Genomic DNA, 22,067 nt, shown 5'->3' on the forward strand with positions numbered 1-22,067 from the left:
CCTGAAAAGAGCATCATAGCAGTACAGGAAGTAAGACAGACTGGGAGTGGAATCCTAGAAAAGAAAGAAGAAAAAATTTTTGTACCTGTAGTAAAAGGAACCATAAGTCTGGGACAAGATTTGTGGTGCATCACCAACTAAAGCACTTAGTAGTAGGATTCAGCCTCATAAACCCAAGGCTATTGACACTTAGGATAATAGGAAAATTCTTCAGTTACTCCATAATTAATGCCCACACACCAACTGAAGAATCGGAGGTTGAGGAGAAAGAAGGTAGCTACAAATCTCTGGAAGAGCATATGACGAATGCCCAGGGCATGATATAAAAATACTAGCCAGAGACCTAACACCCTGGCGGTAACAGAACAGATCAGTAGACCAATAATCGGCATCTATAGTAAATGTGCCACAAGTAATGACAACAAGGCAAGATTGATACTATCTACTTCTAGAAACATTTTCCCCACACAAGGAAATACATAAGGGAACATGGACAGCACCAGAAGGAAATACAATAAACAGCTTTAGAATCAGAGGAAGCAAGGGAACAATACCTGGAGAGAATAATTCAGGCAGAAACACAAGGTTGCATAAAAGCTGGAGGAATGTTGTCCAGTACTTTGGAAATTAAAAATGGAGTACGGCAATGTGATGTGCTGGCATGCCTCCTATTCAATGCTGCCTTGGAAAATGTGATGAGTGAAGCAAATATCTTGAATATGGGAATGATTTTTCATAAATCTGTGCAGATACTGGCGTATGCAGGTGACATCGACATAGTTGCAAGAACGGCAATGGAAGAGACATTCACTGCACTTGAACAGGCCAACAGGAATATAGAACTAAAAATCAATGAGCAGAAAAAATACCTAGCTGTTGGGAAAGCGCACAGTGAGAACATGTTGGCTGAAATAACGACGGTAGTTATACGTTTGAAAGAGTTCAGCTATTTCTCAATGCAAGGGATGCTTATGCATACACCCTTCATAAAGAAGTTTGTGCAATGGTGAAACAGTGGTAGGTCTGTACAATCCGCCTGTGTGAATGATTTGTTTAAATGCAAAGTTTAAAACTTCAGCTTGCCATTTTCTGTCTTCTGTCACCACATGAGACTCGTCTATGGGGGACTGAACCGAAGCCTTTGGCCCACTTAGCAATTTTACATAGGCCAGAGTTTTCTATGATTCTCAGCATGGTTTTGTGCATCAGTCTTTTTGTATGTGAATTTCTACTAGCTTTTGCCTGTTGACATTTCTGCATTATTTTATGAATCGAGAGTGCAACACACTCTTGTTTTCTTAGCATTTTCTTAATTTTGTTATTAAGCCACATTAGGTCATTTCCGCTTAACTCAGAGTGTGTTTTACACTCAGTTTAAACTTTGCCCATAATTCCTCTACATTCATCATACTGGAAATAAATGATGTCCATTCATTCTCCTAAGTAGGGACATAAAACTGCTTATCTGCTGAATAAAACGTTCTCGGTTTTCCAGCCGCATAAATTCAAATAAAATGCTCGAGCTTTCGATGGCCATCTCCGCCATCATCGTCAGGAGTTCACTGACTGCCGGGGCTGTTACGGTCTGTCGCTTATATAGGCATGATGACATCATCAGCAGCCAATCAGATCGATCCAATGTGGTGCGCGCGCCCGTAAGTCAACCTGGGCAGCTCGTGGCAGCACCGGTGACGTCAGGTGGTGCCAGGGGGAGGCGCCACGTTTGAAACTGCCGCTCCCGTGTTGCGCATCTGTCTCTGCTTTCTTTCGATGTCCAACGCTTATCTGCTGTTTCCAGCATAAAATATCTCCTAGCCTTCTCAATGGATTTATTTACTTCAGTAACCATCGTGGCTATGATGAATTTGTGGCCACTAGTCTCTGCCTGTAAGCTGACACCATCAATAATGTCAGGCCTCAATATCTAAAATATTTCCATCATCTTTGGCTTGCCGAACTAGTTACTCAAGATAGTTCCCAGAGAAAAATGTTCAGAGCTAATATGCAGGACTGTGTGTTCATACCGATGTGTTAAATTAGTAGATGTCCCACTCTAGACTCGGTAGATTAAAGTCACCACCAGCTAATATTACACAATCGGTGTACTCGCAGTTTGCTGAGTGCTGAGTTTCTTTGAATGATTCTTCAACTGTTGCAACAGCACTGTGTGACTTAATATTGACCTTGATGGACATAATAATTTTGTCAATTGCAGTGAATACTCCCCCTCTTGTGCTGTATAACTTGCACCTTTGATATGTGTTCCATGCCTTATGAAATATTTTAGAGCTTTCTACTTTGGATGTCATCTTGCTCTCAGTTCTGAGTATAAATTCAATGAAAACCTTTCCTCTAGGGCGGTAAATTCAGATAATTCGTTGCAAATGTTTCTTCAATTTCCTGTTAAAATCTTGATGTATGAAGTGTCTTTAATTTGTATGCAATCTGACTTCATTTCCTGCGTATTGACTGACAGGCATTCATCAGAGGACATGACATTACAACTAAAAATAAAAACGTGTTAACTTCACATGTACTTTGCTGCTACTGAAGCAGCTGCTTCCTGTGTATAGTGCATGCATGCATCCTACAATTCTGCACCCGATAATGCAGGTCCAGAAATCTTCAGCCAAAACTGTTACAGAATTGACAATACCTCTGGTTGAGACATACAACTTGGCTCCAAAGCAAAGGGCCTCCATCAATTATGGGTATGATACTGCAAATTATAAGCTCTGCTTGCATCCTGTGAGCAAGGCCAGCAGTCTTAATCTCTACCGGCCCTGTGTCGAATCTCTACCAGCCCTGTGTTGGAACTGAGAATGACCTCAGAACCCAAGCAACAGGTGTCATTGGTGTGTATATGAGCCACAAGTTACAAATGCCTGAACATTTGATAGCCACAGCCAGAGCCTCTGCATGTGAGCTTCACCCCCCTCCCCACATCTCCCACTTAACTTGTCATATGTACTGAGCAGATATTGGACTTCTTTTTATCCGTGGATGCTATTACCCTATAACACATCTAACATTGCAGCTTTTGCATACCGTGCAGGTTCCATTTGGAAAGCAGGAAAGAGATACTGGCAGAAATAAAGCCCTGAGGGTGGGTCATGAGTCATTCCTGGAATGCTCAGTCAGGCCATGAAAGGCAAAGCTTTCAGGTTCGAGTCCCCATCTAGCACACAGTTTGAATCTACCAGGAATTTTCTATATTATTTTGGTAGTAAAAAACTCATTTTCACTCTCCTACCATGAAAAGGCATGATTTTCTCAAATGACCTGCTATTTCTGGGATGGCAACATGTCTCAAAAGCCTGAAAAATTGGAATCCTCAGGGAAAATCAATTTACTGAAAAATTGAGGGAAATATGAAGGAATTTGTAAGATTTGTAGATGAAAAGAAATTTTCAATGTCATTTTGGTATAAATCACTCTGAGAATCTGCTTTGGAAACAATCGATTGTGGAGTCATGTAAGGGAAGGTAAAGAATTGTGTTGAGTTGTTGTAATGTTTGTTGCTCGATAATGGCTCGCCAAATGGTGGTGGATGACAGTAAGAATGGAATCTACAAGGACAGCAAGCACTTGTAACTTACAGATTTGTTAATAACACTATAATTTTTTTAGAATTTTGTTAAACACAAGTTTTTAATTAATTAGCTAAAGTTATAATCATTAATGAGATAATTACATTTTTTTTCTTGTGCACTCAATGATGTGATACACGTTGCAAGGTCCTCCACATAGGGTGCAATGACATCTGTCGGTGGGGTTGTGATGTACATGTGGCACAACTGGAGGTTGACTTCCTTCCATTTATTATTTGTCATCACTGGTGTGTTGAGGAGGCTGTGATGCATATGTTTTGCTTTTTCCTGACTGTCTTCCAGGAGTCTGGTACTTTGTGGAGTGGATATCATGCTATGAGCTGCAATGAGGTCTTCAATGAAGAAGATTGTGTCTGCCAAGATGTAGGTCATTTCGTTTTGTGTGTACTTTGAGATGCATAGCATTCTTTTCAGATAGACTGACTTGTCTCCCTCGAGTGGCTTGAGATTTAATTATGTGAGATGGCCCCATATAAGTTGTATGGTACGTGATGCAGTTGACTAAACCCTTATGTTGAAAACTGTCAGGGCTGTTTTTACAGCCTGCAGTGTAATTTCTAGGTACTTTTAGGTTTGAATATTTACAGTTCTCATTCCTCACAAGTGAATTTGTCACTGTTAGCCATCTTTACTCCTTTCCTGAATGTCATTGCTTTTGTCTTGTCCTTGTTTATGATGAGGGTTATTTATTTATTTATTTTTTTTTTTTTTTGTTGAAACACTCTTCCAGTTTGTTAATGGCTCCGTGCAGGGACACTCTTATTTCTGATAGTAGGATCATACCATTAGCATACAGTACATTCTTACTTCTTCTGATTTGGATCATGTCATAGGTAAGTGTGTTGAATATAGTGGGACCTATAGGACCTCCCTGCTGTACTTTATTCTTTTGCTGGATTCTTTGGAACTGTATTAATTCATCAAGGATTGTAACTGTGTTTTATGGAGGATGCTTGCTATGAACTTGAGGGTCTGGCTTTTTGCACCTAGTACTGGGTGTAGTTTCTCCAATACTCTGCTCCACTCTTCTCCTTTCTAACCCACTGGAAGCTTGTTTGAAGTCAATGATGACTGTGTAGGTATGACCTTTGGCTTTAGATAGGCTTCACTCATGAACGGGAGAATGTGTCCCATGACTTGGGTAGTTGATCTTTGGGGAATAAAACCAAGCTGTTCCCAAGGTATCACAGTCATCTTATTGTCAAGGATCTTTTTAAGTATGATGTTTATTCTTTCCCAAGCTGATCCCTCTATAGAAATCCAATGACTCCTGCAATTCTTTTCATTTGTAAATCAATTAAACTGTTGATTCTCTCCGTATTTTGGAGATGTCTTTGATTTTTAGACATATGACAATATTATGAAAAAGATAGATTGCTACTCACCAAACAGTGGATATGTTGAGTCGCAAATGGACACAACCAAAAGACTGTCAAACAACTAAGCTTTTGGCCAAAAAGACCATCAGAATTAGAAAACACACACACACACACACACACACACACACACACACACACACACACACACACACACAGATGACCACAGCCAGAGATCGTGGTCATGTGTGTGTGTGTGTGTGTGTGTGTGTGTTTGTGTTTGTGTTGTCTAACTCTGATGAAGGCATTTTTGGCCGAAAGATTACTTGTTAGTCTCTTTGTTGAGCCTATCTGTGATTCAACATCTCCACTATGTAGGATGTCAAATCAAACACCTTCCAGATGTTTAATTTCCAAACTTATTTTATTTGGATACCAGTTTTGGCGATGTACTGCGCTGCCTTAAGGCCCTGACTGATGTGTAGGAAGATTTCAACTCGGTTCTCTTAATGTAGTAAATTGCCAAAACAGGTAGCCAAATAAAATAAGTTTGGAAATTAGATGGCTGAAAGGTGTTTGATTTGACATCCTGTAGCAAACAGCCAAGTCCTACAATCATCTCTGAAAAGAGGGACATACGGAGTCTCCACTGTTTAGTGAGTATCAATCTGTCCTTTTCATAATACCGTCGTTTTTCCATCCTGGTTTTTCCATTGTTTGATTTCTAGATATTTGTTGGGTAGGGTTGTTCAGAGCTTCACAGTTTATAGCATTTCTTTTTTCATTAGCTCATACGAGATAGTGTCTGGGGGTAGCTGCCTTACATAGTTTGCTTCATGGGGTTGCTTTTCATTCTTCATCTTCCCTTATTCTTTCTTTTTCATTTAAGAGGGTACTTCCTTTGATTTTATAATGTGAGCTCTTCTTATGGAGTAGGTTTCTCAAGTGGTTTTCTTGTACTGTCATGTAGATGTTTTGTTGTCCGTGGTTCCAAGGCTCTGTAGGGCTTTGCTCCTGCTTGCCATAGTAATTCTTGTTCCATGTCTGAGTGTATTACTGTTTATTTTATTTCAGGATCAAGTTATATCTTGTTCTTGTATGCATAACCACTAAGTGATCAAATGTATCTAGACTCCCCTATGTTAAGCAGAATTGAGCAGTAGATGTCATGAGAGGTTGTCCTATCAGTATAAAAGGAGACAGGGAGTATGGGTTGTTAGCAGAGAGGTAACAGCAGAATGGGTCGGTCAGAGAGCACAGTGACTTTGAATGTGGATTATTCATTATATGTCACTGAAGTAACAGATCCATTAGGGACATTTCAAACCTTGTAAAGCTGCCCGAGTTGACTGATGATGATATGATTGTGAAGTGGAAACATGAAGGTACAATGACAGCAAAACTAGGACCAGGGAGACATCAAATACTGACGAACAGTAACCATTGAGCAGTGTGAGGGGTTGTTTGCAAACAATTGCATGAAGCCAGCAGAATGAATCACTCATGAGTTCCAGAATTCTGTCAGCAGTCCACCTAGCACAATGACTGTGCATGGGAAGCTAAAAAGAATGGGCTGCAATGATGAGCAGCTCCTCTGTAGTCAGTGCCAAACAATGCTTGAGGTGGTGTAAAGAGTGGCACCACTGGGCTTTGGATGACTGGAAGCAAGTGATTTGGAGCGAAGAATCATACTATATCCTGTGGCAAGCCGATGGAAGGATCTGAAATTGACAAATGCCCAAAATGTGTTACCTGTCATCATGTGTAGTGTCAGTGGTGAATTAGGAGGAGGTGGTGGTATGGTGTGGGTGTTTTTCATGGTTAGGTTGTGGTCCCCTTATTGAGCTAAAAAAAAAAAAAATCAGTAAATGTGTTAGTATATTAACACATTTTTCCTGTATTGTGTACTGTGTACATTAGAGGAACAGTTTGGATAGGACAGTTTCTTTTTATCAGCATAACAATGCATCCTGTCATAAAACGGCATCTGTGACGTGGACAGTAATATTCTTTAAATGGGCTGGCGTGCTCAATGTCCTGATCCAAACCAATGGAACACCTCTGCAATGAGGTAGAATGTCAACTTCACTCTACGCCTCAGTGTTGAACATCATTACCTTATCTGGTTTTGACTCTTGAGGGAGAATGGGATGCCATTTGTCTACACACATTCGGAAACCTCGTTGAATGTGTCCCCAGCAGTGTTCAAACCATTATAAAGGTGAACGCTGGACACTCCCCATATTATTGTCCGCCAATTTGTGTGTGGTTACTTTTGATCATGTAGTATAGCTGAGTCTCAGATTTTCGTTGTTTGCATTTGTCTTTTTCAGTTTTTCCAGTCCCAAGTGTTTTCTTATGTAACATTTACTGTCAAAGCAGCATTTGCTTTTCCTCTTCTGTGACCAAGGGGACACTAACTGCATCATTGATTCAGTTAGGTTCCACAGTGCATCATCAATTTTGTCTTTAGTATTTCTTCAGCACCTATATTCTGCACTAGTAGATTGGGAACAATTTTTTTTTTTTGGAATGCTTCGTTGTTCACTTACTGTGCCTCTCTCTACTGTCATAATCTGAAATTTAACCATTACCAGGAGGCATTTCCTTATAAGGATTCTAGCAGAAGATGCGGTGGTTGTTAAACTTTGGAGCTTTATCTCATTTTCACTACAGAACATAAGGTCTATGGTACTAGAGCTGTTGTGTGAGTTGTAAGTTTCATTCTGAGCTTTATTGATGAAGGTAAAGTTGTCCTCTTCCACAAGTTTTGTAAGGGCTCGTGTTTTGCTGTTTGGTTGTCTATTTGGTAGTTCAGATCTCCTAGCAAGACTAGGATTTCCAGGTCAGTCTGGTCCAAAGTTGTCATTATGGTTTCCACCATTTCGTCTGCTGAGTAATAATGCATAACTCCACCTGATAATAATTGTTCTGTCCCACATGAGGCTGGCAGTCCAAATCCCTTCCCACATGAGGCTGGCAGTCCAAATCCCGGTCTGGCCATCGAGATTTAGGTTTTCCATGATTTCCCTAAATTGTGTAAGAAAGATGCCAGGATGGTTCCTTTGATAAGGGCACGACTAATTTCTATCCACACCATTTTAAATGCGCTTGTGCTCTCTCTCTCTAATGACCTCATTGTTGAGTGGATGTTAAACTCCAATCTTCTTTCCTTCTGTCCCAAATTTAGCCAGTGCATGTATAATGTAGAAAGTATTTGTATTTCATGGTTATTGGTGGTAGGTCCACAGAAGATAAGAATATCACTTCACAGCATTGTTTTGTCTAGTAAAATATTGAGTAGGGGTTTTAAGACTTATGTGTTCCATAGCATAAGTTGACACCATTCTATTTTTGATGATAGTCAGTTGCAGAAAGGAAAGAGACAGAAGATTACTTCTTCCGACTGTAATTTATCTCTCTCAACTTCGTTTTTGATATATTTACTGACTGTAAGTTTGAGGCATTTTTTCTTCCTCTGGTGCTTAATTGCACACATTCCTTTATGTCTGTGATGGTTTCCTCCTTTAGGTGTCTATTTGCCCAGAAGGCCTAGAAATAGCCAATACAATTTTGTTGCAGACTTAGACTTGTTTGATTTACCTCTTCTTCCTACTTTTGAGAACTGAGGGATTATTCTGCTGGTGGTTTGTAGTTTTCTTTGGTGCTGGTCTGTCTGGTTTGATGCCTTTATCTATAGCATATTCCTGTAAACTCCTAGTTCTCTGCCTCCATGTTCTTTTCGTCCATTGGGTTTTCAGTAAGATCCTCGTTGTGTTCATCTCTCTCTATGTGCTATTGAATTCTGGATGGGTGACGTCTTCAAGATTTATTGTCACAGGCCGTTGATTGGGCTATGAACCTAATTGCATTGCATTTTTTATTTCTTGTTTTATCATCTTCATGATGGAGTTTGATAGCAGGGTTGCCACAGGTCCATGAAATCAGGGAATATCAGGGAATTTCAAACACATCAGGGAATTCAGTGATATTTGAAAAGAGAAAAAAAAACACTGGAAAAATCTCATTTTTGTCTCAATAGATGAAATGGTTTGTTGATTGAGGTGTCATGCATTGTTGCTGGCTCGGTGCAGCTGAGTACGTGCGCTGCTTCCCTACTCCCTCTTTCCTACTGCTTCTCCCCTTCCTACCACCCCATCAGCATACAGTCAGTGCTGCCACCGCTTCTTGTGGCTAGCCTAGCAGCTGTCAACAAGAAGCAGGGAGGTGTCAGAAGTGATTTGTTTGGATCTGATTCTCAGAGATTGTAGATGCAGTGACCGGAGATGGCAGTCATGTGTGCCTGAGTTGTGTCTGAGTGATTGCGTGAATGTGTGCGTGCTCTCATTTTCTGACAAATGCTATGGCTGAAAATTTAGTTGTGAGAGTGTATTGTCTTTTCTACTTGCCTCCTGTGGCTCAGCGATCATCTTTACGGTGAGTTGCTACCTATTCTCATTATTATTGATTCTCAGAGTATTTGAACAAGTTATCTGTTGCACGGACTGAGCGACGTGGTCTCATTTCACCAACATGCTGTCTGTGGCTCGTGACTAACTGGCCACACGAGTGGATTTCTGCGACAGGCCGAAACTGGTGATCATTTCTGCTGGTACCTGTAATGGATCGGGCATGCCAATCTGAAGCCATTCGCTTTCCACTAATGGCAGGCCCTGCCCATCGGATCTAGTCTCACCAATCTGCATGCAGGCCAGTGTCTGTTTGTGTGTGATGTAATGCAGCAGATTTTCATTGTTTATTCATAGACTCAGGACTACTGTGCTCCTCAGCAGGCCAGAGGCCATGGGTGATGGATTTCAGGAATTGAGACTGTCTCACTGCACTGTCTCACATTGTACAGTGTGGCATTTTATAAACATTTTGTTTGTTCTAGTACATTTTGGCACTTCAAAAGTAGTTTATATGTTAGAAAGTATGGATGATAAGAAGAAGAAAATTGTGTCAATCGCTGGCTGTTTGTACGCTATGTACTCATATATTTCTCGAAAGAAAAATCACACAATACCTGTAAAGTAATAGATATAAGACAGTGGATAATAACCAACAATAACGAACATAGTAGAACCGACATTTTATTGGCAGTCACCAACAGTGATGGTTTACACAATACTTCCCTGCGTTATGCACTTCTTTCAAGAGGCCTACTTTTTTCTGAGGTTGTTTCTCAAATCAGTGAAGGTATTTTAAATCGCTCTTGCAACTCCAAGGAAATGCACATTTTTGTCACCAAATGTGCTTTGTTTTATTGCAATAAAAGAACATCAGGGGTCTTAATGAAACACATATACCATTTAGCTTTCTTTCTCCATCTAAAAACATTTCATTACAAAAGATGTTGATGGTAGTACTTAAGATTTTTGCTGACATCAGGGAACCCCATCTGCTTGCAAGTTTTTTTTAGATATTTCCTCATTTGCACTATTGTTTCTTGTACCGTAGCTGCAAAGACAGGTTGTTAACTTGTGTCTTAACTTTCCCTTGAGACCTCGAGACCTCAAAATTTGTCAGGGGAAAATGCTAAAACTTGTCTGAAAATCAGGGAAATATCAGGGAATTTCACTTGGGGAAACTTGTGGCAACCCTGGATAGATTATCCATCACATTTTGCATCTGGATGTTACTTTCTCCATAGTTTGTTCTTCATTTTCTGTGTGTGTGTGTGTGTGTGTGTGTGTGTGTGTCTTTTATGCAGTCAGCCAGCGGGTGTCACTAGGTGTGGGCTGCTAGGTATTCTCTGTTTTATTTCTGATGTCTGGTCAGCAGATGTAGGTAGTCGGTAACTGCTGTACTCTTCACATGCTTCAGCCAGTTGGCAAGCAGGTGTTTATCATACACTGGAAGCTGCCTGTGTCGTCCTGTATTCTGTTAAAAATGGCACCACTTGTTTTGTGGGGCTGCTGACTTTTTTCTTATCCAGGAATTCTGTTTTGCCCTCCCTGACCTTGTTTAGAATTTTTTTCCCATTTCTTTAACAGCCGGCCGGTGTGGCCGTGCAGTTCTAAGCGCTTCAGTTTGGAACCGCGTGACCGCTACGGTCGCAGGTTCGAATCCTGCCTCGGGCATGGATGTGTGTGATGTCCTTAGGTTAGTTAGGTTTAAGTAGTTCTAAGTTCTAGGGGACTGATGACCTCAGTAGTTAAGTCCCATAGTGCTCAGAGCCATTTGAACCATTTCCTTAACATCTAATGTGTTTTGTAATTCTCTAAAGGAGTGTCTGATGTGATTCACAGCTTCAAGCATGTTGTCTTTCATCTCTTTTTTCACGCAACCATCTATATATGTGATATCTGTTAGTGTTTCGAAGACATTCTCAAACCAGATTTCTTTCATGTCTGCCATTTTAACTCATGGTCACACTTTAAAACTTCAATTACTCTCACTGTTTATGGAATTATAAATGAACTAGTGTTTTATTTTCACTGTTTTGGTGTCTAGTTAATGATTTAGCGACAAACCTCTCCATCAATATAATCAGACAATCTAAGCCATAGGTTTTTCTGCTCTTTTTCTGTAATGTCATTAGTTTTGTTGGTCAGACATAACAAGTCCTTCAACAGGTTTAGAAACAGCCTCTATGTTGTTCTGAGAAACTTATCTCTTGTGGCTTTGTTTGCCATTGTGGCTGCATGTTTTCATGTACTCACTTGATTATTTCAGCTCTAGGATGTATTTCATTTTGATAATTCTACAAGCAATATTATTCATCAGTAAGTGTGTTGTTGGCAGCTTTAACTTTGCTTCATTTTGTATTGTAACAAGAAGAAAATTCATGTTATATTACAGAACCGCTTACTTAATTCTACAAACCACACAGATATTTTGAAACAGTTGCGTATGGTCCAAAATGCCTGCATCTGTATGATAAAATAATGCACATTTTGTATCTAATACGGCTTTTCTTGGTTTAAGTGAAGTTTATAATCATACATTTGTAATTTAACTGCAATAACTTTATGACAAAGTGTTATGGTTAAATATTATTTATGGAACAACAGAACATCTTATTTCATATGTACCTTGTTTTCACTTGGAATAATCACAAATTAGTCATGTAGCAACCAAAAAAATCTCATTTGCGGCCATGAAAGCTAGTAAAGTAAAACTGTCTCTCACATACAACAAAATTTGGTTCAGGGAAATGTGGAAGTTCAACTTCGAAAAACTTGGGAACCTCAAGGAAATTTTGTATGAAACTGAGTCATCTCCCTGATCTGTCAGTGAAGACTGCTCAATTACACCCTGTTCAAGATCAGTATTGTTTTATAATTAATCTGTGTTAAGTGATGTAGTGTTAATGGTACAGATTTATCAGTTTTCTATTTTTTCATGCTATTCAAAAAGTATAATTGTTGTTTCAGATACAAGAATTAGTGCAAGATGCTAGAGCTGCTAAAGTGTATAGAGATGAGCTTGATGCAGTGAGAGAGAGAGCAGAACGTGTTGACAAACTAGAGCAAGAAGTACAACGATATAGGGAAAAAATGACTGATATAGAATTTTATAAAACACGTGTTGATGAACTTAGAGAAGATAATAGGTATGCACAATATTTCATTCTGTTGGGTGTGTCTGTTATCATTATCATGAAATATTTACAACAGACACTTCTGTTTCCATGATTTGTTTTATTTTTCCTAGTTAGGCTGTTTGTACTATCAGTTAAAGTAGAATTGCCCAGCCAAGGCCACTGATAATGTTTACTAAAATCTCAGATAAACAGCATTGATCGTTATGTTGTCGAAAAATTAACAGTGCTAAGTCTAAGTGTGGAGAAATATTAATTATTCTTGTCATTATGATTGTAATTGTGCAGAAACTTTTAATGTGGCAGCCGAATGAGAGTGTAAACAATTGACGACTTAGACTGTCATGCAGAGAGATGTGGTATGGGGGAACAGCCTCCCAAAGGGCTGGCAGTCTACAATCATGATTTGTGTTTTTGCAAAAGCAGAACTAACACTTATTGACAGCAATTCAATTCTTTTTGTGATCATGGGAGTAGAATTCGAGCACTGTGATGGACCTGTAGAAGCCTCTTCTCTCGTTTCTAAATAAGAAAAGTGACATACCACACAAAGTGACGTGACGTACCACACAAGGCACCCAGTGACAGCTACTGGAACTGCTTGTTGACAGCGCAGTAGACTAGGTAGAGAAGTCCCAATCTCTACTGGTATCTTTTGCGATTGTAGTTCAAACACCCCCTGCCCCCCTCCACCTAAAACTGCTACATTAAAGTATCCGCACTATACCATTTTTACACGAGTGCTAATGAATTGCGCATATATCATTTGGGAATTGCAGAACAAGACTAGTACCACAGTTGTTTCAGGACTTTTAATTTCAGAATAAAGTGGTAAAAGGAGGATTTATTTCCCAGTAGTTTGCCATATTCTTTTCATAATTTTAGATGCTTATCTATCTTTTGAAATTGATTAAAATATAGAAAACATTTGCACACAATTAACTTTTATGTATGTCCTTAGAGTGTTAATGGAAACACGTGAAATGCTGGAAGAGCAGCTGCAGCATGCTCGGAAACGTGGTGACCGGGTTCTTGAGTTGGAAGCTGAAATTATTAAGTATCGTCAACATGTTAATGAGCTAACTCTAGACTGTGAAGCCTCAAAAGCTAAGTTGCAAGAAGTATTTGAAGAGAATGCACAGCTGCAGCTCCTGACACAGTCCTTCTTGAATGAAAGCAATGCTGGGTCTGAAACAGACAGTTTGGCAGATACAAATCAAGGTGAAAAGTATTATCCACATTCAGTTTTTTATAATTTGCAACATTTATACTGCAGTAAAGCAGATGTAACTTGTGTGATAAATCAAAGAGTGAATGATACATTGTGTATATCACATAAAATGAAGATTGTTAATGAAAAATATTCACATCATGTTTGTAGTGTACCTAAATGAGCAGTAAAATCTTTCTCATGGTGCCTAATAATAATTATATGATGCAGTCAAATGAAAACTAGACAGCTGGAAAAAAAAGGAAGTGTATTATTTCAAAAATAATTACCATAACTGTTGTATTTATCCCACTGTGAGACAAGTTGATTGATGCCTTCATGGAAAACTGTTTGCAGTTGTCTACAGAACCATGTTTCTGCTAAGGCACATACCTCTCCATCCAAGCAAATCAGTGGCCATGAATATCTTTCTTCAGGGCCCCAAAAATATGGAAATTACATGCGGAGAGATCGGTAATGTATGAAGAATGTGTAAGGGCTCACCAGTGAAACTTCTGCAGTGTGCCCAAAACAGCCTTGGCAACATGTGGGCCTGTCCATGAGTAATTTTGAACTAATTAACAGTTTATGTACTTTTTTCTGTCTGTCTCATTTGCACTTGGTTGCCAGTTATTCATATACTCTGAGGCAAACACGAATTGATAATGTCCATTGATGATGGCCCTTTTCATTTCTCCCTTGCAGTCAGCTACCACATCCATGTCACTGACAGGATACACACAGTGGACATTCTGTACATTTATTTTAATTTTTTTGCCACTTCCTTTTGTAAAGCTTATTCTTTACTGACAGAAAAATGAAACATCTAGAGTGGTAATGGAAGGTTTTGGTCTAGCCCTTTTATTATTTTTAACACTATCAATGCCCACATACTTGTACCTCTGAATATGAATTATAAATTCTGAGGATGGTTCCTCTGCCTTCAAGGACTGTATTTGGTCTATTTTAAAGTCGGAATTGGCTGTATCATTGCTACACAACCAGCACAACCATCGTAGTTTGTTTCCACAAGCTACTTTTTGTTGCACTGCAATTAGCATCAGCTGTTAAAACCAAAAATCTTCATTTCTTTTTAAGACAACTACAGATGAACCATAAACAATTCTAAATCCTTGAATATTTTTGCAAACAGTTATTCTGACTAGAAACTGTATAATATATTTTTTTAAATGCTGGACACTTTGGTTTTTAATTCTTTGGTAAAGTTTATGAATGACAAATGCAAGTAGTTAATGATTTATAATATTTATTATTTATGAATGAAGTATCATAAATTATCTATAATATAATACAGATATACAAGCTATGCAAGGGAAATGTACTATAAAATTGATTTACAGGTAAATGAATTTTTTATAATGTGAATTGTAAAATGCAAACTTTCAGGTTTGAAACTGGTAATCATATTAAAAATGTTTTGGCCATTATGTCATGGACCCTGGATTCCATTGAAAGGCCCTAAAATTTAGACCCTGGCACTCACAACAAGCAGATATCATGATAGGTTGCTCAGAGAGGTGGTAGAGATTGCTAAACATACCAATAATTGTGAGGGTAAAGAATTAGATGTAAAGCTTAATGATATCTGGTTCCTTTTGGAGAGAACTGCAGTATTTGATAACTGTCAGATTGGACTCAGATTTAAAAAGCAAGTGATTCTCCTTTGCCCCCCCCCTACCACCCCCTCCTCCCCAGCCCCCCATGTGAAAGTATGGCACAATGAAAAATCAGTTTCGTTAGAAATGACTTTATATCAAGTGTAAAAACATTTAGTTCAATTGGGACAGATATAGGGAGCAGTGGAAAAGTTCCAAACATTCTAAATCACATTCTGTATGAATATGTGAGGGTTGGAACATTAATAGTGGAAACTATTTATTTACAGCTCGTACAAAATATATACATGTTTCAAAGTTTTACTGACCTTCAAAGTAGTCACTAGCGTTGTGTATAACCCGTTGCCAGCAATGTGGAAGTCGTAGGATACTCTTAGCAGAGCCAGTTGTGTTGACAGTTCGAGCGACGTGGTCTATTGCCCGACGAATTTGTAGCAGTTCTGAAGCGAATGCCGCGAAGTGTTTCTTTCAGTTTAGAAACTGAGTTGAACTTATGAGGGCTTAAGTCAGGGGAGTGCAGTAGGTGGTATAGCACTTAGCAGCCCCATCAGTCAAAAAAATCAGTATGCTTGACCATTGTTCTGCAAAATGATGATCAGGTCCTGCAGAAAGTGTCATCACTTCAGTCTCTAAGCTGGTCGTAGGCTGTGCTCCAAAAGTGAACAGCATGGATACAGAAGTGATGACACTTTCCGCAGGACCTGACCATCATTTTGCAAGACAATGCTCAAGCACATACAGTGCAAGCTGTTACTGATTTGTTTGACTGATGGGGCCGCTAAGCGTTGTACCACCTACTGCAGTTCCTTACTTAAGCCCTCATAAGTTCAACTCCATTTATAAACTGAAGGAAACACTTCATGGCATTCGCTTCAGAACTGCTACAAATTCGTATGGTAGTAGACCGCGCCGCTCGAACTGTCAACACAACTGGCACTGCTAAGAGTAGCTTCCGACTTCTACATCACTGGCAAAGGGTTATACACAATGCTAGTGACTACTTTGAAGGTCAGTAAAACCTTGAAACACGTATCTATTTTGTACGAGCTGTAAATAAATAGTTGCCACTATTAAAGTTCCAACCCTTGTATATCAAGTATAGTAAACTAAACCTTGAAGGAAGCCAAAAGTATAAAAATAAAGCTTCAAAAGATCCATCCTGGGTTCAAAAGAGATGTAGTGAAACTGATATACAAATATTAAGGGGAACTCCAACATGTGTAAAAAATGCACACAACTTATTCCTCTGTCAAACCTTGGCAAATGACCTTCAGGAAATCTCAAGAATTTCTGATTTTAAGTAAATTGGATGTAGAAAGCACAAGCAAATAATATTTTACATTGAGTATGTTGTGAAATTAGCCCCTTTGCAACCCATGTTTATTGGAAATACGTTCTGCAGTAAACAGTCCCTCATCACTGGAAAAGAGGATAGGTCGCCCCTGTCTATAAGAGGAATAAAATAGTAGATGTCCAGAATTACATACTAATATTCCTAGCATTTGTCTGTTGCAGGATCCCAGAACATACTCTAAACTTAAAAATATGTTTGTTTAGATAGTCATCTACCACAGTAGCTGTCAGTATATTGACTTTTCCCCACTTCTGTCTTAAGCAAACTCAAACTTAAGAGAGTGTTACACTTGATAAATTTCACTTTTATTTACAAAGTATCATCGGTCATGGTTGTGTAAATATAGAATACATAATATGTTTCTACATTTTTGTACTTACAGATTAAAATCAGTTTTTGCATATGCATGCGGTGTACTATTTACTTACGACCTTAATTACTCCTCGTTACATGTTTTGAAGTCGACGGGGTTTTCCCCTGTTGCCAGCAGAGTTTGTAGTTGGAAGAAAAACGTGGTTGCACTTCCTCCCTTCATGATTTTTCAGCTTTTAGGAATCTAATTTTTCTTTAGCTGCATTTGTTCTCTTTGCACCTCACTCTTGTGAAACCTTATGCATGTTGTATTCATAGAAATTTTATTGTGATTTCACCTGTTTTGCATTCAACACAGTGTTTTTGTATGTTCATTTCTTCCTCCTTTGCATTGTGAGTGATACCAACATTGTGAATGTAGTGGTTTTAAGGGTAGATGTAACGGAAAATGTAAACATTTATTTAAAAAATCATTACAGCCATATTTATTAATGTACAAATCTAAAATTTTGTATGTGTAAAGCAAAGGAGCTGTGTTTTAATGGAAAAATATAATAAAATATGCAGGATTAATACTTTGCCAGAAATTTGAATTTTTGATTTTTTATTGTCTTTTTTTTTTTTTTTTTATAAAAAGCCGTAACTCAAATTCTAATCATGCAATTATTCTGAAAATTTTTGTTGTAGTGTCCTAAGAAGGTTATAAGACCACTGAACTACAGTTATTAATTTGTGGTACAAATTGTATAATTAACAGGGTTTTTAATTTTGCACATCCAAACTTAACTTTTTTTCTACATGCAATCATCTAAAAATCGGAATGTAATTGCAGGATCTCATATTTTTTAGTTCCAGGGAGACAGCAACACATTGTGAACAGTTCCTGAAAATTTCATAGCATTAGCACATATATAATTTTTGAGAAAAGGCTTTTAATAACGTAAAAAATGTAAAACAGAGAAAATGAAATTCAAAGAGTTTCTTCTTATACCCCTACATGTAATAAGCTTACCTCAATTTTAAAATCGTCTGTACTGATACTCCTCGTCCTCCAGGTTTCTCTTCTCTTCTCTCCTCTTCGAATCTGCCTGGCCTGTATCTGCAGGTAAGACACTGATCTGTTAGCTTTCTTGGCCCTGCTCTCGTCGGTGGTATAAAATGCTTTTGTTGTAAACACACCAGCCTCATTGCCTCTAAATTATGTGTGTTTTTCCAGATAGCTCTCCCATAAAATATCTGGAGAAAATTATTTTCTTTCAGAGTAAGCCTGCCTTTTGGTTTCCCATCCTCATGTACTTCGCCTTTCTTGTCTTTCGGAAGCGATGAAGCCTTCCACCAAGCCTCTTTTGGATGTGACCAACACATTCCAACCTTTATATTGTTGTCTGATAATTTTGTTTAGTGTGTCATTGACTCCCTATGTCACATTTGCTTTCATTTGCAAATCTTCAGGAAGAACCTTCCATCTCATTGCGAATGCAGCAAAGAAAAACCCTACTAGCAACAAGAGAAAAATCTACCACTATTCTGATATCAGTAAAAGTAATTTCACTTGCAAAAGGATGAAGATTTGGGTGCAGGGATGTGCAAGAACTTATTTGGATAATAGAAAAGGTCACTGTTCTCCATAACTAACATTCCATAATGTATTACATAAATACTTTTGTATTTTTGGATTGGATATAGCATTGTGAAATTAATTTTAATGTAACCTAAGTATTGCGAAATGTTGCTTTATGTACTCATTGCTGTGTGGTTGATTTCAAGGTTCAGCAGACAATAGTTTATCAGAACAACTGAGCAGTAGTGCTCAGGCAAGGGCTCTGAAGCTTGAGCTTGAGAACAGGAGGCTCCTATCAACTATAGACAGTTTACGCGAATCGTCATTCCATGAAACGAATACAAAAATCTTGGAGATTGAAAAGGAAAAGAAGAGGCTGTCATTGAAGGTATGCAAAATAAATTGAAAACATTTGTTTAATATGCCAGTACCTTGAGATTATTTTATTTCTGTACAGTTCATATGTAGAATTGTTTCTGTCTAGTAAGAGCTTTGAAATGTCAGTTAATAGTTTTGGTAGTATGAATCATATGGGATCATACAAATAAAATACATTTCGTATAACAATACATAGAACTTACACTTTTTGACTGTGATTGGGAGTGTATATATGGCAAAAAGATGGGTGGAGGCAACAGAAATTGGAGGTATATGGCAAAAAGATGGGTGGAGACAACAGAAATTGGAGGTTTAATTCACACGTTATAAAGTATTAATGACAGTGACTTTCTGGAAGTTAAATTGATTGTACTTCTATTAGAACTTAAATTCACAATTTTCAATGCTGGTGTTTGACAATATGTTCTTCTCTGATTAAGCATTTTATCTCATTTCATTAAATTATATCTTCAAAAGTGTAAATGATGTGCACGCACACATAAACACACACATTCATTCATTCTCTTACCTGCGCGTGTGCGCAACAATGTATATGGTGGGGGTGGGGACAGAGAGAAAGTGGTAGAGACTAGAGGTACACATTGTATTCTTGGATACGTTGGTTGTTATATTAGTGGAAGTAATTCTAATATTACTAGGATGTGACCAACATAATGAATCTGAGAAATTACTTGAAAGTATCAGAAAATAAACTTGGTTAAGGACGAATCCAATTTTAGAAGGGTGTGGAATGGGTAAATAAATGGGCTTCAACTTACACTTGGCCAGAAATTGATAGCAATCAAATAGCATGAAAGTATTTCCATTGGGAGCTTCATCTAAAGGAGAACAGATTGCTGAAAAGGCTGTTATGACTGGATTTAGCTGTATCACTGAAGAAGCAGCAGGATGTCAATGAGATACAGGCACTATAGACAATTTGTTTACAATGATGTTAAAGGCTTAACTTGGGCAATATGCAAGTTTAAAGGGGGTTGAAGGTATAACAAACTAAGAAGTTGTGTGAATGATTTTTGAGAAACGAATTGAAAGTTTAAAGACTGTGAGTGGGCAGTGGTGTTCCAGTAGGGAAACATGTTAGACATGTGGCATTGACTGCATTGTATAAAATGTTATAAAAATATTTTTCATTTCATTAATTAGATTAAGGCCTTATTTATGTACCAAAAATCATCTTTCATGATTTATGCATGTATTAACCATCTACTGTTTATTCCTCTGTTATGAAGTTAGTAACAGCATACAGTTAATTTGATAATTGTGATCAAATTCCTTCTCATCAAGTTGAACTAATATAAAGCTCTCTGGTTTTCAGCCAAATTAGTTCATTGAAATGGTGCAATGTTTCAAAGAGTCTCACTATCATCATATCACCTTCACCAGAATATGATAGAAGTGACCACTCATTGAAGCATCAGGCCATTTCAATGAACTCACTTGCCTTTACTAAGAGGTTTATATTAGCTTGATTAATCACGTTTTGAGGCGATGGACACTGTGTACTTAAAGAAGATTTTGCTGCTTTTACTGATCAAGATTGTTCTTAGAGGATAATGCAAGTCCATTTTGAATGTGAGAGATATTATTAGCTACTCTTGGAAACTGTTTCAGGTATTGACCATATGCAGGAACAGTTGAGGGAGAATTAGTCGTCTGCTGAACCATCAGCTGGGATGCTAGATCAGTTTCAGTAGGACTGTGATATAAACAAAACAAATTGTTCTCTGTGTATATTAGGTGTTGTTGAGCCCACTGCTTATCAAGTATGAACCATTGTTGTAAGCGTACTAACCTGTGATCACTGGATTGCACATGTTGTCTCATAAGTGGAAATTCATTGAACTGGTGTAAACTTGTTTTATGATAAATTCTCAAATAATGTACTCAGCAGAGCATTTAATTACTTTGCACATTTATTGACAATCATAACAACATGATGACCAGTTTCAGATCTTGTGTAGTATATTTATCACAGGCAGACACATACAACAACCTCCAAATCAGCCTGACAGTGGCTAAATATTTACAGGCCACTTTTGGATATGGTTCTTGACAGATAAACCTCATAAAGTTGCTGTCGAATTACGCAGTCAGTGGACTCGGTAGGTTTTGTGATAACCGATAATACCACATAGAAATGTACAAAGTGGACACTGAAGAATTAACACTGTAATTGCAGCAGATGATAACCTTGAAGTACTGCAAGGTTGATGTTTAAGTGCGAACCACACTTTAACCTAAGAGTTTCACAAAGATACAATGTAAGTGACTACATATTGTTGACACAATGAATGCTAGCCTGTGACTGACTACGTTTGGGTGGGATATAAAGACTGGTGTAATGATATTTTGTGATTTTGTAAATTGCAGATCTGTTTATAAAATTATAGTGTGAAAATGCAAATGCTGTATAGGTTTCAACAAGAACTTGCTTTAACTAAAATATGGCTCATTAACAAAGGAAAACAGATTACAGATCTATTTTTATGCCTCCTCTGTGAATTACCAGTTTACAAGTACATTTAAAATTATGTTAATTTATACAAATTCTTAATTATGGACTTAACTGAAAAATGAAGTGTTTTACCTGGTTTAGAAAAATAAGGGTGATAAATATATAGGTCCAATCCTGTCATCTGAGGTACAGTGGCTCAGCTGGCAAAATTAAATTTGGGTGTGACTGATCTTTACTTACAGATAGCTTTCAAGTGAATTACTTCTGGAAAACTGAAACAGGTTAGCAGAAAGAATGAATCGACAACTTTCTGATAAGTGGTGTCAATTCTCTCACAACTATTGATTAGTTCAAACAGCATACTGTAGTAATAATTTAAGTTATCAGTTACTCTTTATTAGCATGTTTTTAAACAAAACTAATTATATTAGTGTAATTGGTGGACAGAAAACTACTACCTGAATAATAAATTAACGAGAAAAATTATATACATAGTATTTTGGCAATTTCGAATGTATATAGTATACACATCGTATGTTCAGTCAGACACATTTGAAATATATGGGAAAAAATTGCCGGCCGCAGTGGCCAAGCAGTACTAGGTGCTTCAGTCTGGAACCGCGTGACTGCTACAGTCACAGGTTTGAATCCTGCCTCGGGCATGGA

The 22,067-nt window shown here is 38.0% G+C and overlaps 1 protein-coding gene across 1 annotated transcript in view; it reads left to right on the forward strand.

The window, feature by feature from the left end:
* LOC126469717 (protein Daple) overlaps window positions 1-22,067 on the forward strand; it is a 195,271-nt gene that overhangs the window by 59,238 nt on the left and 113,966 nt on the right. Inside the window, exons 8-10 of the mRNA XM_050096907.1 lie at window positions 12,307-12,485; window positions 13,435-13,694; window positions 18,754-18,935. Coding sequence (XP_049952864.1) covers window positions 12,307-12,485; window positions 13,435-13,694; window positions 18,754-18,935 — 621 coding nt within the window. The remainder of the gene's footprint in view (window positions 1-12,306; window positions 12,486-13,434; window positions 13,695-18,753; window positions 18,936-22,067) is intronic.

The sequence above is a fragment of the Schistocerca serialis genome, chromosome 3 (genome assembly GCF_023864345.2).
Source record: "Schistocerca serialis cubense isolate TAMUIC-IGC-003099 chromosome 3, iqSchSeri2.2, whole genome shotgun sequence".
In the NCBI taxonomy this organism is placed as follows: Eukaryota; Metazoa; Arthropoda; class Insecta; order Orthoptera; family Acrididae; genus Schistocerca; species Schistocerca serialis.